Genomic DNA, 17,368 nt, shown 5'->3' on the forward strand with positions numbered 1-17,368 from the left:
TTCGAAAAATATGCTAGATGAATATTAAACCTTTTACGATGTACAGTCGAACGATCATATGAAAAATGTACACTCATGTCCGAAATTATTGTCGCAATATGTTGTACGAATATAATTTGATAAAGAATGCGCCCGATATTTCTTACAATGTTAGTATGTGTCTCGAATCCCGTGGACGAGTATTAAAAAAATTAACGCATTATGACGATTTGGATTCCATCAAACTATAAGTTCACGTCTCGAGCTAAATTCCAAAGTTGGTCGTCCGTTTCTAGCAAAGTTTTAAAAATTTACCAGGAAGAAAATGGATAATTTGCTCGTTTGTGTGCTTGATAGTATGTAAGGAGAGTGAAAATTGTGTTCACTTTTTTTAAATAAGCGGTTATAAACATGGAACTAGTTGGCTACTGGAGGGAACTACTTCGCGCAAGATTACCACATGAAAAAAAAAAAATGAAAGTCGAACGCGTTATGCACGGATTTGCCCATAAGGTAGCTAAAAACTTCAGTATAGAAGGTGGGTTTTATTTAGTTTCTTCCCCAAAGCAATTCATAGTGACTCTGATTCACACGGCAGATTTTACGGTTCGTTATTTGTAACTGTGATGGGTATAAATACAGTGGGGACATACGGCATAAAAACTACAGTGCACAAAACACGAACCAACTTGTGCTAGGTGGCCATAAAGCACGAATGCTAGGGCCCCAGCTGGTTGAATGATTGATGAGTATTTCAGCTGGTTGAATGATTTTCGATAAGTATCTCACATATGATAAATAATACACAATAGCAGCAACGTGAAAACAGCAGCCAACAGTTTTGTTCACGAAAACCGAAATTGTTCCAGTAGTGGACGAAAACAGTGATGAGGATTAATTTCTTTTAATTCATTCTTTATTTGATCATATTAAACACACATATACAGTAATACCATCGAAACAAACTTAACACATAAATACCTATTAACAACAAGCATATTATTGACCAACTGTTACTAAACAAGAACAATAACTAAACAAAGATCTATATATATCACAGAACATTGATTATATGCAAAATTAACACAAAATGCGGGAATGTATAATTTCAGTTGATGTACAGCAGTGGCGTACCCAAGGGAGGTGCGAAGAGGGTCGAGAACCCCTTCATCCTCAGAGACCAATTACCATTAAGACAAAAAATACTTGTTATCATAAGATTCCAATGTTATAATAACTTCACCCCCCCATTCAAAGGTATTGGTTATCCTAATGGTGTACATTGTGTACCATATGTATACCACATAGATGCTGACCTATGTACATTTGCCTTTTTTTTCACTATGAGGTACACTTGCAAACAAAATGAAAAAAATATATGTTGTTAGGGACCCTCTCAAGACAAAACTGACAAAAAAAAAAAAAAAAAAATTTGGGGTGTCCCAGTTACTTCCACTATTTTTTTTTTTTTTTTTGAAAATTTCAAACTTTTTTTGACCAATTTTCAACCCCCCAAAATTTCAAAAAAATATTTTCCGATTTTTCTCTTGTTGAAAACACCTAACATATTTTTTTCATGCAAATCGGTTCAGCCGTTCAGGAGGAAAAAAAATTCAATTTTCCTTCCCCCTCCCTCTTAGCACCCCTCCAAAAGCGCTTGGGGGGCTGAAACTTTTGGAAACTGAGTTTCTCATAAATGTTAATCAATACTGTAAATTTGGTGCCGATATACTTGGGGGGCAGTTTTCACATGCTTATTCCGCTAGGCCCTTTGTCAGCATTCGTTTTTATTTGATAGTGTGAGTTTTATCCATGATGTATCTAGATTCCGTGAAACGCAACTATACTTTGTTTCAATGGTTTTTGATATTTAATACTGAGACAAATAAATTTTTCGAACAAACTATTGAATTTCATTTTAGGGGTAATAAGAGACACTGAGTTTAACAAAATTTATCGTGATTTTTTTGGTGTGAAAAGCAACTGGAAAAATGTGTTAATACATCAGCAGGTTTCATTTTTTTTAGTACAATCACATATATTTTTTTCTAGTTCCTCTAGAAATCAATGCAAGTACAAGAATATTTTTTTGTCTTTTATTACCCAGGCCTCCCCTAGGCAAAGTAAATGACCAAAACAGCTTACGTTATTTTAATCAAACTTTGAAAACAATTCGGTTGGTGTTGAACTCTGCAAAATTGAAGTTGCGGGTACTCGACGTAGCAGCAAGCACCAGTAGAAGAAAATAATGCCAGCTTCAGTAAATGTTAAAAGCACAGGCAACATGGAGAACTAATGGGTTTATATATCACTATTTACAAATATTAAGTTTCGCCAATATCAAAATCTCAGAACAGAAAATAGTGAACAAATATGGATAGATATGGCAATCCATTCATTTTCCCGCAAACCAAACGAAAATGCATCGTTCTTGTACCGTTCCCTAAGCCTAAACTCTTGTACCTTCCTCCACGTTAACTGAGTCATGTGAAAAGAGTGAGTGATCTTTCTTAGGAGCTATTTAAAGAAGAATATTATATTTTAACTCTGAATAAATATTGGCAAATTATTATTGGATATATGTGAAGGAAACAAATTTATATAAAGGAAGAAAAACGTATAAATAAAGTTTACTTTAAATATAGCCTTATATAGCTATTGAGAAGCGAAACATGGATGGTGAACGGCAACTTCCATTACTAGGTGTATGCCCTAATGGAGAACAAGACACAAGATTCATATGAACTGTTTCGTGCGGTGGTGCATCAGTGCAGTGAGTTTACTGAATATCCGGAACCTGTAACTGTGGGTATGGATTTCGAGATAGCGGAAATGCAGGCTGTAAAAGCAACTTTTGGAATTTCAACTCGTGTATAGCATTGCTTTTTTCAGCTGACTCAGTCAACATGGAGGAAAACCCAAGAGCTTCGTCTATTTTGCGAGAAAATAAACGAATTGACATTTCTTCCCCGTCAATCAGATAGATCATTTCTTCCCTGATGATAGCAGATGTGCATCAGGAATGCAAGAGACTTCGGAGGAAGAGCGCGAACTTCAGGACTGTTTTGATAGTACTTAAGTGCCTGGCACGTATTGCCGTGTTAAAGCTCGGTCTGGGAATATTCGTTTACGTAGTGTGCCCCCTCTATATCCTTAGACACTTGGAATGTTCACCAAGCCACCGTGAACAGCAATTCTAGGACAAATAATATTTGTGAATCGTGGAACTAGAAGTTTCATCATCTGGTAGGGATGTCCCACCCAACAGTTCGGAAGTTTATTCATGGAATTCAACAAGTAGAAGCAACCGTTTCAAATGTGCTTCAAAACGGTGTGCGTCAACCACCGAAAAACAAAACTAGAAGTGTGTTTCAGATTTTGCAGAAACGGCTCCAGTCTTTGTGCATAACGTATAACATTGGAACTAAATGTTTGAAAAAAAATTTTGTTTGTTGTTTCCTATAATGTTATGAATACTAGAAAATATAAAACACTTAATTGCATTATAACAAGTTATATTTTGTTTGCTGTTTTCTGTATTTTGATATTGGCAAAACTTAATATTTGTAAATAGTGATTTATAAATCCATTAGCGGCCCATTTTGCCTGTGCTTTTAACATTTGCTGAAGCTGACATTATGCTCTCTTACTGCTGTTCGTTCTTGCATCGAGTATCCGAAACTGATTTTCTAGAGTCAAACACCAACTGAATTGTTTTCCAAGTTTGATTAAGATAAGGTTAGCTTTTTTTGTCGTTTACTTTGTCTCTGCTTAATTCAACAAAGGTGAAAAAATGACCATGACAAAATTTCCTATATGCTAGTATTTTGGTGGCAAAATTACAGGTGACGAAATTACTATGTCAAAATTTCCGGTGACGAAATAACGTATATGCTAATAGTTTGGTGACGAAATTACCTAAGTTCGCGCTCAATACCCACTAGACCAGGGGAAGGGGATTAAAGAAAAAACTAAGCATCTGTTAATTATTGTGAAGACGTTAGTAAAATACGAGCTCTGAAGGGATTAAGAACTGATTCTGACAGAAGGTGTTTTATGTGCAGCCATAAAGGTATTTTGGTACACATAATTAGGTATTTTTGTTTAGGTATTTTTTGGACACGTAATTTGGAAGTTCTTCTTTATCGATATGTATAGTAAAGGTGAAAAAGAAAAGTGTAAAGCGTTTAGGATACTTTGAAGGCTATTTAGGAGCCAATTCATGCGTGAAGTAATGCTATATTTGTTTTCATGATATGTGCCCTGTAACACTCGTTGTGCTCGATTTCTATTAGAGAATATCACTTCCAGTCAGGGTTTGCCCAAGTGGGCCCAGCCCGAAAAAACCCGGTGGGTTTTTTCGGGTTGGACCCACCTGAAAAAAACCACTTTAAAACCCACCTGGGTTTTTGACCTATTTGTTAGTATATAATTGGTACAACTAAGGTGATCACATTGTAAGTGCTTTTCATCAATTTTAGACTTTCCTTGGGCAAATTAGAGGCTTTCACGTTAAGGTAGACAACAACATTCAACATACGACCTTTAAAGTTCTGAATGCACTGAATGAATTTAAAAAAAAAAAAAAAAAAAAAAGCTTGGGATAGTTATAGAACAAATTAATGTATGGATTATGCTGATAGCCTGTTTGAAGTAAAATAAGCAATTTTGTACTTTAGAAAATATTTTCCGTGAATAGTGTGCTCGTCGACTCGGCGACACCGAGGGACGTTATCACTCATACGTGTGATGGGTTTAAGGTCATAGGTGCCAGTTCTAGTAGTACATATGTAAATACATTAGTAAAACTATTAGTATTATTTCTTACCTTTGATATAAAACACAAGTTTCTTCAACTAAAATTTGGTTCTCCAACAATAACAGTTTAGTTCAGTCATTTGGTGCTACTCTTCAAATAATTATTCTGTAGAATCAACACCAGCAATAGCGTAAAAATTCTTGTCAAATTTAAGAAGCTTAATGCTCGGGGTTCCGAAGACTATGTACCGCTTACTATTTCAAGTGCCGAGTTCAAATTTCCGTACTAGTGGAAGTTTTGATGTACACGCCGTGAAAGAAGTGCTCGGGAAATTAAACGCAGAAGGATCGGAAATGAATACTTCAAGAATAAAACTATTTTACGCTTAAGCCTGCCGTACGTCCCGTAAAAAACGGGACAGTCCCGTTTTTGAGCCCGAGTGTCCCGCGTCCCCGTAAATTTAGTCGTAACAAGGAAATGTCCCGTATCTTTAACTCCGTTTCATTTCTGCTATCAATATCAGCTTATTCGAAAAGTGAAAAAAAAAAAAAAAAAAAAAAAAAATCTGACATTGGCTGGAGATCCTGTAATTAGTGAATGAACAGTGCGCTGTTGCAGGTAACAGTTTCGAGGAAGTTATTACGTCACCCTGTTCGACTTGATAGCGAGCGAAATTTGCAATGCTACTTTTTTCATTGCACTTCATGGAAACTCGGATACTTTCCGAAACATTAAAATAATAATAATAATAATTTTGGCAAATACAGCCATGTAAAGAAATATTACTAAACGCGCGAAGAATATTGAAGGTAAATTGTACCACTGATTTAAATAATTTGCATATTGTTTTCCTGTAAAGCATTTTTATAGCACATATTAAGCTTTTAGGCATCTTCAGTCCGTGCAATTAATTGCAGGGTACGAAGAGAGAAAAGCAACTGGTGCGTAGTGAACTTTCGCCTATTATATTCTTTAAAAAATAAATAAATTGAAATCTTTTAGTTTTGGTCTCATGGTTATGCCTGCTATGCTCAAGGTGACGGTGATGATGAGAAATGAATGAAATGACGGAATGAAGAAAGTGGGAGGAAATGTAAGAATCCCGAAAAAACCCACGCACAAGGTGTTTGTCCACCACAAAGCTCACTTGGCGCGAGCTGCGATCGAACTAGGGACCCCATGCACCAGAGGTGAACGCTCTATCACTGAGCCACCGCGGCGTATTATACTTTTGTTCATAACCAGACTACAGTTCATTGCATTGTGTTGGAAAGTTGAAGGGGATCTGAGGTGTCCCGATTCTCATGGAGAAAATATGGGAGGTTTTTTACGCTGGAAGATGTTAATTTCATTTATTTATTTCATTCATATAACATGAATTGTATCTTTGTTTTAAATTAATGGACCCCTTTTGGTATTCATATTTGGTGAACGTCAGTCAGGATTCTGGATGACTTGATCTACATTTGTTCGTTTGTCTGCCGAGCTCCTTCATGGCTAAGCGGTTGGTGTACGCGTCTTCGGCGTGGGAGACCCAGGTTTGCTTCCCGAAGGGAGCTCATGTGGTTCGGATTCCATGTTAATCAGTAGGTCCCGTCTCATATAGCCTCGCTGCTGAAAGGGACGTTAAACACAAAACCAACTCAACTCGTTTGTCTGCCTCTACCACACACACTACAGGGTACAACTTCCTGCCTTTTAAGTTAAAATTTTCAGAGTACAAGCACGAGAAACTTTAAATTTCCTGTATAGATTTTGGCGGCATACCAACGTAAAATGTCAAAATGGCGGCCATTTTTTTTTTTTTCAAAACAGCGAGTATCCACGCTACGAAGCGCAATTTTCAGTCTTTTAAGTTGAAATTTCGACGGTGGAAGCACGAGTTACGCTAAATTTGCTGTATAGATTTTCTCGGCATTCGAATGTAAAATTTCAAAATGGTAGCAATTTTTTCAAAACAGCAGTGAGTAGAAAATTGTTGCAAGTTGTGACAATGACAATCTTGAAATATAAACCACATTTTAACACTTTTAGCCCAAAGACATTGAAATATTTCGAAAAAACCCAATTAAACCCGAAAATACCCGAAAACACCCACATGGGCCCAGGTGGGTTGGGGTTTTTCAAAAAAGCCCGGGTTTTTTCAAACCCTGCTTCCAGTAGATGCATACATTGTGTTCATTTGTTCTGTTGCGACGAATTAACTGGTAATGGGTCATTCCATGCCAAATTAACAAAAATAATCCGATTATTTGCAACTCGACGACCTCAAATTTCAATGTTACTCCAGTATGTTGTAAACTTGGTGGAGATGTGGTATTGAGTTAAGTTGTAGGACTCTTAGAATGCAAACAAGGCTGTGAAATGCAAAGGATACATATGGTCCATAAGAATAAAGGAAGTTGATTTCTACGTCATTTTTGTCTTCCGATAAACTACAAACACGTCTAAGCCACAAATGTTCATTGTACCAACACGTAATAAATCCAGTAATCTCTTCAGGTTGTAGGAATCAATTTACTATTCATATAGAAAAAAAGTATCACGTGCACAATACCTTTTGTTACAGGAATAAACGCATGGATCTTTTAGGTGCCAAAAATAGGAATCACTTAAAGAGAGGCGATCAAACAGAAGTGGTGCTTCTGTTTCATATATATGTTTGTAACGTATTTAAAACTCATGTGTTTTACATTGTGTACTGCCCAGTCGTACGGCTGCCTTGGAGTCACTATATGATCGTTATAAGGCCTTTTCAAACTTGCTCTTGAAGCAAGTATTCGTAAAGTTTTCTCAAGTCAATCACAAGGATGTTTTTCATATACTTGGCGGAAAATAATAATAAATAATAAAAAAATTAAAAAGTCATGGTAGATAATGTTAATGAAACTTTTTCAATTTTTGTAGTGAGCAGCTGCTTCATCAGAGAAACAGAGTACTTTTAGATTTTCTAAGCCAAATTTCTCTGTTAGAAACATTGTAATTGCTTTCTTTAATAGGTGGACTAAAGTTTTCGTGTTTAAGGCAGTTTCGAAACGGCAGTCAAATTTTCAGTGATACATGTGGAAATCTGGAGATATCTATAGAAACAGTGAATGGGTGTACTGTTGCTTGAGCATTATTCCAATGGAAACCTTGTGATTCATCTTGCAGGATAAATGCATAATTTTCAGAAAACACAAAAAACAAACAATACATTGTTTATCAAGAATAAACTTTCTTTCAGTTTCTTAAAAAATGAAGCTTCTTTGGTTGTATACACATATATATGTTTTGTGTAAAATGATAATACCTGGGGACTAGTACACACGCAATGTGTGTGCTCCTACTTTTAAGAAAATCTTACTTTCACATCTGGATTTTCCTCTTTAAAGTGGAAACAACCTTCTTGTAGATTGTTCAGGATTAATCGTTTCTGAACGTTCTGAACATATACTCTATTTCCACCAATTTTCGTTGAAATAAAACATTTTTCTCCAGGCAGAATATGAGTAACTAAAGCACTACTATGGAAGTTTTACATTTTTATTTTTATTTTCAAGCCAATTCCATTTGCATCAGATAAGAGCCTTCCAGGTTTGATGTGAGGTGTTGTTAAAATCCTTTTGATCTTCACAAACTCATTTACTTTACGGGTCATGTAGTTAGTGTAGTGAAATTCTTTCTCAGTGATTTTTCTTACAGTCCATATATTTCTTTCGTAAAACAGTTAGAAATGTTACTTTTAAAAATCTGTTCGCTGTTTATAGGAGCTTTTTTCTTCTTTGAACTGTGTAATGATTTTACTTTCTCAGCATTTTCTTTATATCATGATCTGTAGACATTTTAAAATATTTTTCAATAGCTGATGATTGTACAGTATTTCATTCTGTATTACATATATTTATTTATTTATTTTCAGTCTCCGTTGTCTTTTAAACTTTTGTTCAGAGATGCAGTCGCACTTTCTTTGGAGCACTATTCAATATCGCTTCCATAATTTTCAGTTTCATCACCACTGCTTCTTGCCCCATTATCAGTTTCTACAAGACTTTCATCAGCATCATTACTTGCTGCTGGATTCTTACGACATGAATCATAAGTTTTAAATTCCTTTTGTGATGCTGCACACTTCAACATCCGTGACAACACATTCCTTAAATTTCGTGTCACATTTTTATGCCCATTTATATTAAGTGGATTGTAGCATTTGTCTTCTTAAATCGCAGTGATAGAATTTTATCGATATTTTGTTCAGCAGGATCAACAAATAAATATGAATATTTTCATATTACATATCACACTATATGTACTTAGGTAGTTTTCAGAAAAATCAAAGATAATTCTTCAAAAGTTCGAAGTCAAAAGTCACTGCAAACTAATCTTGTAACACATTATTGGAAAGGCAATTTCATTCTGTTTCCAACAAGACTTGAATCAAGTCTCTACATCAATCAGTTTAGGAGCAGTGTTGCCCCAAATGTTCGCGTGGGTTTATAATTGATGCATTTTTCGAGTATTTGATTCCCCGTTATTTTGGAACCACACCTGCAGGGAATCAGCATTTTAACAAAATGTAGTATCTCTACCAAAGCTACAACATAGTAAATATTTCGTACAAATCGAAGATGGTTGGGTTGGAAACGTTCGTGACGTGGCGTAGAGTGACCCTACTACCACTTAATTGTATGCTATTACCAGGACGGGAAGTGTCGCATTGGCGACCAAATATTTTAGTTTGATGATAATCATTTGGCCTTCAACAAAATTACGACCTCGCTCGCTGATCTGGCTACGGGATTCAGATTCGAAATTTCGTGCTCTGTTATTACTAGTATATTATTACTGTATCCTAAGAAATATCGTAAGCACAAATTATTTCTTTTTAACTAGTCCTCATATTACTCTTTCGTTTGTGAATCAATCGATTTTCACCCGTAAAATTTCGAACTTCGTGTTACCGTGTTCTTAACAAACATCCTATATTTGAAAGTGTTGAAAATGATCAGTATGTAGATGAAATGTTAATGATTTAACAGGGTGTCTATATCGGTCACAAAAGTCACAAAATTTAGCTTTGGGTGACGACATTGTATTTTTTATTTTAAAATATATATACAAATATATATTGTACAAATATAAGTACAGATTGGAAAATTTTGTTCTATCAAACGTGAAAATTCACCAGCAGAAATGTCTATGATTGGCTTTAGACGCTACCAAATCGCAAGCAAAGCACACTTCTATTGTATGCATGAAAATGTGGCCTAATTCGCACCCAGATTCGCTCTTGAGAATCTTAAAAAGATTGTGGTAAGAAAAGGTCCCGAAAAAGTCACAAAATTTCATTTTGGAATTTTAGTAGACACCCTGTTTAATTATACTCTTGTACTTGCCAAATACTACAATGTGTCATGTTTCAAAATGAATCATCCGATTTTAAGCGATCATAACTATCGCCGGTAGGTTGCAGTCGCGCGCTTCCTTCGCCGACCACTTCAGTGTTTGTCAGGATGATGACTACAGCAAAATTCATTTTGCGTTCTACACTTAGCGAAGTGTGTTCCCATAACTACTGTTCAGCGTAAATTTTGTCGGCAATACCTTGGTGTTACAGCTCCTACTATCCAGTCCATTAGGCGATGGTATAAGCAATTTCAAGACGAGTTATTGTGTAAAGAGAAATCCAGTGGTCCTCCACGTTTTAGATTAGATCCAGAAATGATAGCGAAAATTTGGGACGAATATGACTACCGTATGGACATATGCTGTGCAAGGGGCCTGTATTGAGCACGTATGGTTGGTATGTAAAATCTTTATGATTAGCCTTATCATATAAAATTAATCTAAAGTGTCTTATGTTCTATATTTATACTGTAAATATTGTTTACATTTTAAGTCGGATGACTTTTTCTGAGACACTCTTCATTACCATATGAAGACCTTCTGCAAATGCTAATTGACATGCCCCAGTCTAGGATATTAGGCTGCCAATTGCAAAACCTATCTATCGCTAGAGTTCGAGTGCATTCAATTGTCATCAGTCATTTTTCGTCTTTCATTTAATCTAAAGGGCAGAAACATAGGACTTAACCCTTTTACCCAGTCACCGAACTGGGACAGTCGATCCCTGCACGGTAGCAAGACTTGTATTTAGTGTGTTACTGCAGTTCAGTTATTCGGATACAAGCCAACTGCTAGTTGCGAAACATTTTGGCAGACGATAAAGTCGGTATCAGGAAGTTTCTTAGTCATAATCTATTTCTAAAGTTGTCTGTCGGCTCAGATATTAAGACATACATCACCTGTTACATTGGTTCCGCTATTAGTAGGCCATTGTACTGTTACTTTTGATGATGAATAGAAAAATCAGTCGTGGAGAATCCTTATTTACGAAGAATGACAGGCGGACTGATAGTCGTATTGGAGACTAGTTTAAGCACATGTTTTCTGTGTCTTGGTAATTTTCTGTAAACTTACTAAAACAATCAAAATCTTACCTTGTACCACGGACTGAGGTCATATTTACAATTTAGGCAGGGGCTGGTGTCTCAGTGGTAGAACGCTCATCTCTGGTTCAGGCCTTTTGTGATGGGCAAACACCCTGTGCCTGGATTTTTCGAGAGTCTTCCGTTTCCTCCCATTTCTTAATTGTACTTTCATTAATTATCATTATCACCGTCTCTCTTATCCTCGGTGCATAATCATGGGACTTTAAGTTGTAGTTGAATTAAGAGGTAACAAACTCCGGTCTAGAAAACCAGATCAAAGGATTCGAAGTCAGAGTGTGAGTAAAGGTGCTTAGTGTTTCAGTACTATATGTGTATTATTTTGTCTTCTCAGTGATTTAAATGCATCTTTCTTTATTTTTCAGTTCGGTTTGATGGATATGAATGTGGACGATAACTTGGACGACATGCTTGGCGATGATGGTGATGACCCTGAATACGAAGCAGAATTAGCTGCATTGCTGTCAGGCGGTATGCCAACACCCAGGAGAGGTACTCAATTATTAAATGAAAACTATGCTTTTCTTCCTGATTCTTGAACTTTACTTAATAATATGAGCTTCCATCACAATTTTTATTTCGTAGTGTTTCTTGATACTTTGCTTACCGAAATTTTAATTTTGTATTTTTGTTTAGGAATGGCTTCATTCCCTCATATTTTTCTTTTACACATTAGATAGATAAGAAAGAGGTAGTCAGGAGAACCCAAAAGAAATTCATCTTTTCAAACCAGTGTTGTTAGCTCTGTTCTGTCTTATAGTTTCCCGAGTTTTATCTTAATGCTTTGCTCGCTTTTTTGTAGACTGTTTCTATGCTGCTATATTTAAAGGTAAATTATTCATATGTTTTTACTGTTTTGTTTAAATGCGCCCAAAGCTTTCTACATTGTCCGTACAAGTGTTTTCTATTCAAAAATTATCCATTCAGTTTACTATGTGTATTCAATAACCGATCTGGATAGTTATTTCAAGAGAAAACGTCCTTTCTCACTTTCACATCCGACTGAGGAAAACACTGTGTTGAAAGTTCTCGCCAAATGAAAGAGATCAACGGTGAAAGAAGTTAAACATGTCCCTTGAGCGTCAGTACAGAAATTATGATTTTTATAGTGTTTTGTATGAAGGTTTACTTTATTTATTTCTCAGAAATTATTGGACGACATACTGCTAATAGATGGTTGTACTCATGTCATATTTATTCATTTCTGCAAATCTTCACAAAATAAGCTACAGAACAATTGGTAATATTGTAAAGTAATTCATTTTAAAAATATTTAGTATATGTATATATAGGGTGTTTCAAAACAACACCGACGACGTTTAGGAGGTGATTCCTGACACCAAGATAAGACAAAAAAGCATAGACCAACCTGGGTGCACAAACGCTTCCTTTCGGAGTTATAGGCTGCCGAAAACATTAAAAAAATGAACTTTAAAGGTCCATAGCTTCAATACTATGGGACCTACCGTAGTCGGGTCAAGATTTTATTTAGGAACTAATATGTGCCCTACCCAAATATCCAAGTTTCAGAATCCTGCGGTGCTTCCGTAACAATTTTTATAGAGGTAGGTGGTGAGTACTTCAAATTATATGCCCGTAGCGAAACTCTCTCTATAAAAATTGCTTCATGAGTATCTTAGGATTCTGAAACATGTATTTTTGGATAGTGCACATATTAGTTCCTAAGTGAAGTCTTCACCCGACTACGGAAGGTCCCATACTTTTGGAGCTACGGGCCTTTAAATGCCAATGCTTTAAAATTATTATTATTATTATTATTATTATTATTATTATTATTATTATTATTATTATTATTATTATTATTATTATTATTCATGTTTTAGGCAGCCTATAATTCCGAAAGGAAGCATTTGTGCACTCAGGTTTTTCTATACTTTTTGTCGTATCTTGGTGTCAGGAATCACCTCCCAAACGATGTCGGTGTTGTTTTGAAACACCCTGTATATTAGCAATCAGTAGTATAATAAGGCTATAGTTGATTTCTAAAAATTTGCTACGAAATGAAGTTTGTAGTTTTATGTCCCATAGCTAGGCCATTTATGCTGAAAGAGAAAAATAGTTAATAAAAGTGAATAATGATGAAAGAATTGGTGGAATGATAATGTAGAAAGAAAACTCACGGATACCAAACGACGAGTACGCCTGAAAAGGTTATTGAAACATGTCCTTGCGCAACCTAACAAAACTGTCAAGACGAAGTGACTGAACGCACTGTACATGGAATCCTAATATAATTTATCATCTTTCTTACTTTTTGAAGTCACGTTTCTTTGACTTCCGAGCTATACTATTCATAATACGGTGTATTTCAACGTACTAATGTATATTAGAATCAAGATTTGCTGCCTGTACGGTGCGTCGTGAAGTTTCAAAAAGCTGGGATAGATTTATGAGCCTTTCCGCTTCTGAAATTAAATAACTGAATTATGGAACACTATACAACAACTAATACTAATTATTGTACGAATGGTCTTTTGAAAGAAGAAGAAGAAGAAGAAGCACTTTCTAAGTGCTGTGGTTGTTCTCTATTATTTTCTGATGATTTTCTGTTTTTGCTTATGGGATTTTTTTGCCATCTCTTTCTCTCTAAATATATAGACCGGGGACCATTTAATCGTAATGCTCTTGTAAATTGTAAACCAATGAATAAGGAAGGTTGAAATTGTGTACAATGTAAATATCGACAAAGGAAAATCATACAACATACTCTGCAATGTTATCATATTAACAGTAGTGCCAGTCCATCATAAAGTTGTATTTTTTTCAAATGGCAGTACGTCAGATTATGCTTCAAATCTACTTGTTAAACGAAAACTTCTGATACCACATTTATTATCCAGTGTTACAGATTCTGCAGCATCACACATTTTGGAAAACTCTACAACTCTAACAACGAAAGACGGACGGGGCAATGCTCACCCGAAATACCTTAGTGTACCGGGTTCGATTGTCGGTGGGGGGACAGTCGAAAAAGTGTAAAAGTATTTTCAGACTAGCCATCCTCAGCGAAGTTTCCCTCGTTTTCCTCATTTACACCAGGCAAATGTTGGAGTAGTACCTAACACATAGGTCCCAGGCCGCTTCGTTTCCTTTCCTCGCATAGTGTGATCGCCGAGGAACGTCACCCTTCATACGTGACGGGCTAACATGGCCACTGATGCAGAAAGCCCAGAAATCTTAATTCCTAAATCCTAAAATTGAGAAATGCTTAGGTAAATGTAACGTTCAGTCTCGTAGATGATTTTCAATCGACGTAAAAATCATCATAGTGTGTTTACACACGTTTGACAAATTAAACTGTCCCCGAAATATGAGGAGCATCGGTAGAGGTTGCGTAATTTTGATTAGTTTGGCAAACTTCTCGAAAGTTTATCGTATTTCCAGATATTGAATTGCTATAAACGGATTATAATCTTTACGTCTATTAAAATCCTTCTATGTGATTGAATATATACTTATCTAAGCATTTTTAGAGTCAAATTCTTCTGAAAAAAAAAAAAAAATCAGATTTTCAAATCCTGGTACTTTGTTCCCATTTATTCGAAATATTTCGTATCTTTTTTTTTTAAAAGTTTAACGTCCCACAATTTTGCATTGAGGCTGAGGGATGCTGATAATGATGAGATGGATGATAATGGTAGAATGCTGAAAGTGGGAGAAAAGTAGAAAATTCATGCACACATTGTTTGTCCACCATGACTGGGACAAATTGGCGGGAACTGGGATCGAACCCTATTCATCAGAAGTGAGTGCTGTACCACTGAGCAACCGCAGCCCCACGTTGTATCATAATCATAGCATTGAACACACTAAAATGCTTTGAGTATGCATTTGCCTTGTCTATCGCATTTACATTATTACTCTCATATAAGCCACCAAAATTTGAATGTTTGTTAATGCTAGAGCGTCATTACTTTACAACCCAATAATAAATGTGATACTGTAAGTTTTCGTTTAACATTCAGAAATAAGTAGTAGTGTGACATAGTGCCATTTAAATGTGTTGTATTGATAACACTGTTTATCTGGTAGTATTGCGGAGTACAAGGACATATGAAGGTAAATAGTCTAGCCTCTATGTGCATATATATATATATATATATTTATTTGGAACTTCTTTTCAAACTCCAACAAATATACTTACAGGGCACTTTAGCGTCGTATAGCCTCAATATTGAGCGGCATGTTTCAGCAAACAAAACTAATATTAGAACAGAAATTAGTTCGTTTGTTCTTTGGGTCTTTATTTTACTGTTGCTTTTATTTCATTTCTTGGTGTAATTTCCTTCTTGATTCTTAGTACATAACAACGAAGGTGTTCAAAATATCTCATTCTACAAGTAAATTTTGAGAATGAATTACCATCTTGCACATTTGTCTTCTAATCAGCTAGTCATTTTAGGCGGAAAAGAACACTTTCTCAATAACGGACTATGGCTTGAAGATGTTTTGTGCTTTATTAAATTGTACTTTGTAAATTAGTAGTTCACTGTAAAATAAAGAGTATGATATGAATTATTTGTATTTAAAGAAGTCAATGATGATAGTATCTAGCAACTCTTAGGAAGTAATATTTATTCTTAGGAGCTCGTAGCGGAGGAAACCGTAGTGCAGTGGCTGATGGGAAACTTGATCTAAACGCAATGATAGCTGCCAGTATGAAAGAAGTGGAAGACGAAGATTTATCTGGAGATGATGATGATCCGTCATTATTGGTAAGTATTGTATTTCTTGATCATATATTACACTAACTGAAATACCTATTCTTTGCATGGGTCAGATAAAATAACTATGTCAACAAACTGGACAACGAAAGAAAAAATGTATCGGTCATTTTCTACTACTTTTATATATCCCGGTAAACGCCCCTTGAAACCCCTTGGTTCGAATTTTGAAAAAAAAAAAAAAAAAAAAAAAACGCCTCTGGACTCCAGCCGATGAGAGCTCTATTTGGAAGTCAGTGTCTGTGAGAGTATCACTATTCACCTCAGCGACCTCGAAAACTATGGATTTGACACTAATATCGGTCATTTTGAGTTATTTTTACATGTCTCGGTACCCTCCTTCCACCGCAGGTGACCCCAGTCCGCATGCAATGGTAGCTGAATTTGAAAGTAATCGCTAATGGAAATGTCATAATTGATCTCAGCGACCGCGAAAGCTATGGATTTGACACTAATATCGGTCGTTTTGGATTATTTTTACATGTCTCGGTATCCTTCCCCCCCCCCCCCCCCCCGTGACCCCCGACCTACAGCCGAATGGGGTGAATTTGGAAGTTAATGCGATCGGAGTTTTAGCATTGATCTCAGCGACCGCGAAAACTATGAATTCGACACTAATATCGGTCATTTTCTGCTACCGTTACATGTCCCGGTAAACACCCCCTCCCTTTCCCGGTTCGAATTAAAAAAAAAAAAAAAACGCATCGTTTTGGTCTGGGGCCTGGATCAAGGTATCCGTGACCAAAATTTGGTAACTCGGTTCAGTTGTCTGGTCCCGAACCCACACACCGACACACACACACACACAATTTTATTTATATTAGATTTTTTTTTTAATTATTTGAAACAGATGGTTTGAGTTTCTGTTTCGTTTGGCTGTTATAACTATATTCTTGTGAATTTCGTGGCAAACAATATTAAAATTCAGAAAAGACTTGCGTATTACAATTTCAACAAATATATAACTTCAGTAAGAATCAAATAAAAGACCTAAAAACTAATTACTATTTAATTCTCTTTGATACATACTTAATAAAAAAAAAATAATTCATCTTGCACTCGACACTATTACATTTTATCTAGGAATCCGTTCTTCTATATTTCGATCCATTCTAGTTCCATGTTCACGAACAGTCACTGCAGAAGCTAAAAGCCACTAGTTAAACATTATTTTGGTTGCTATGTCCTTTAATAAGATACAATAAAAGTAACTGTTTTAAACAATCACTATATATGATTAACACTGTATTTTGGAATTGTGTCTTTTTAATTTTAGAAATTGTTTTTCAAGTAACCACAACGAGATTTTGTATATAGAATGACAGACATAATAAAATGAACACAAAGTACGAAGTTTCTTGTAGTGAGAAGTGGTCCTGTTGAGTTATTTCGTTACA

The 17,368-nt window shown here is 35.7% G+C and overlaps 1 protein-coding gene across 3 annotated transcripts in view; it reads left to right on the forward strand.

The window, feature by feature from the left end:
• The window catches only part of l(2)gd1 (lethal (2) giant discs 1), an 87,976-nt gene that overhangs the window by 2,136 nt on the left and 68,472 nt on the right, over positions 1–17,368 (forward strand). For all 3 annotated transcript variants that reach the window (XM_081741737.1, XM_081741731.1, XM_081741740.1), the window contains exons 2-3: positions 11,592–11,718; positions 15,832–15,962. In XM_081741737.1, the coding sequence (XP_081597863.1) occupies positions 11,592–11,718; positions 15,832–15,962 (258 nt within the window). The remainder of the gene's footprint in view (positions 1–11,591; positions 11,719–15,831; positions 15,963–17,368) is intronic.

This window comes from Thermobia domestica, chromosome 2, assembly GCF_964235325.1.
Source record: "Thermobia domestica chromosome 2, izTheDome1.hap1.1, whole genome shotgun sequence".
Classification (NCBI taxonomy): domain Eukaryota; kingdom Metazoa; phylum Arthropoda; class Insecta; order Zygentoma; family Lepismatidae; genus Thermobia; species Thermobia domestica.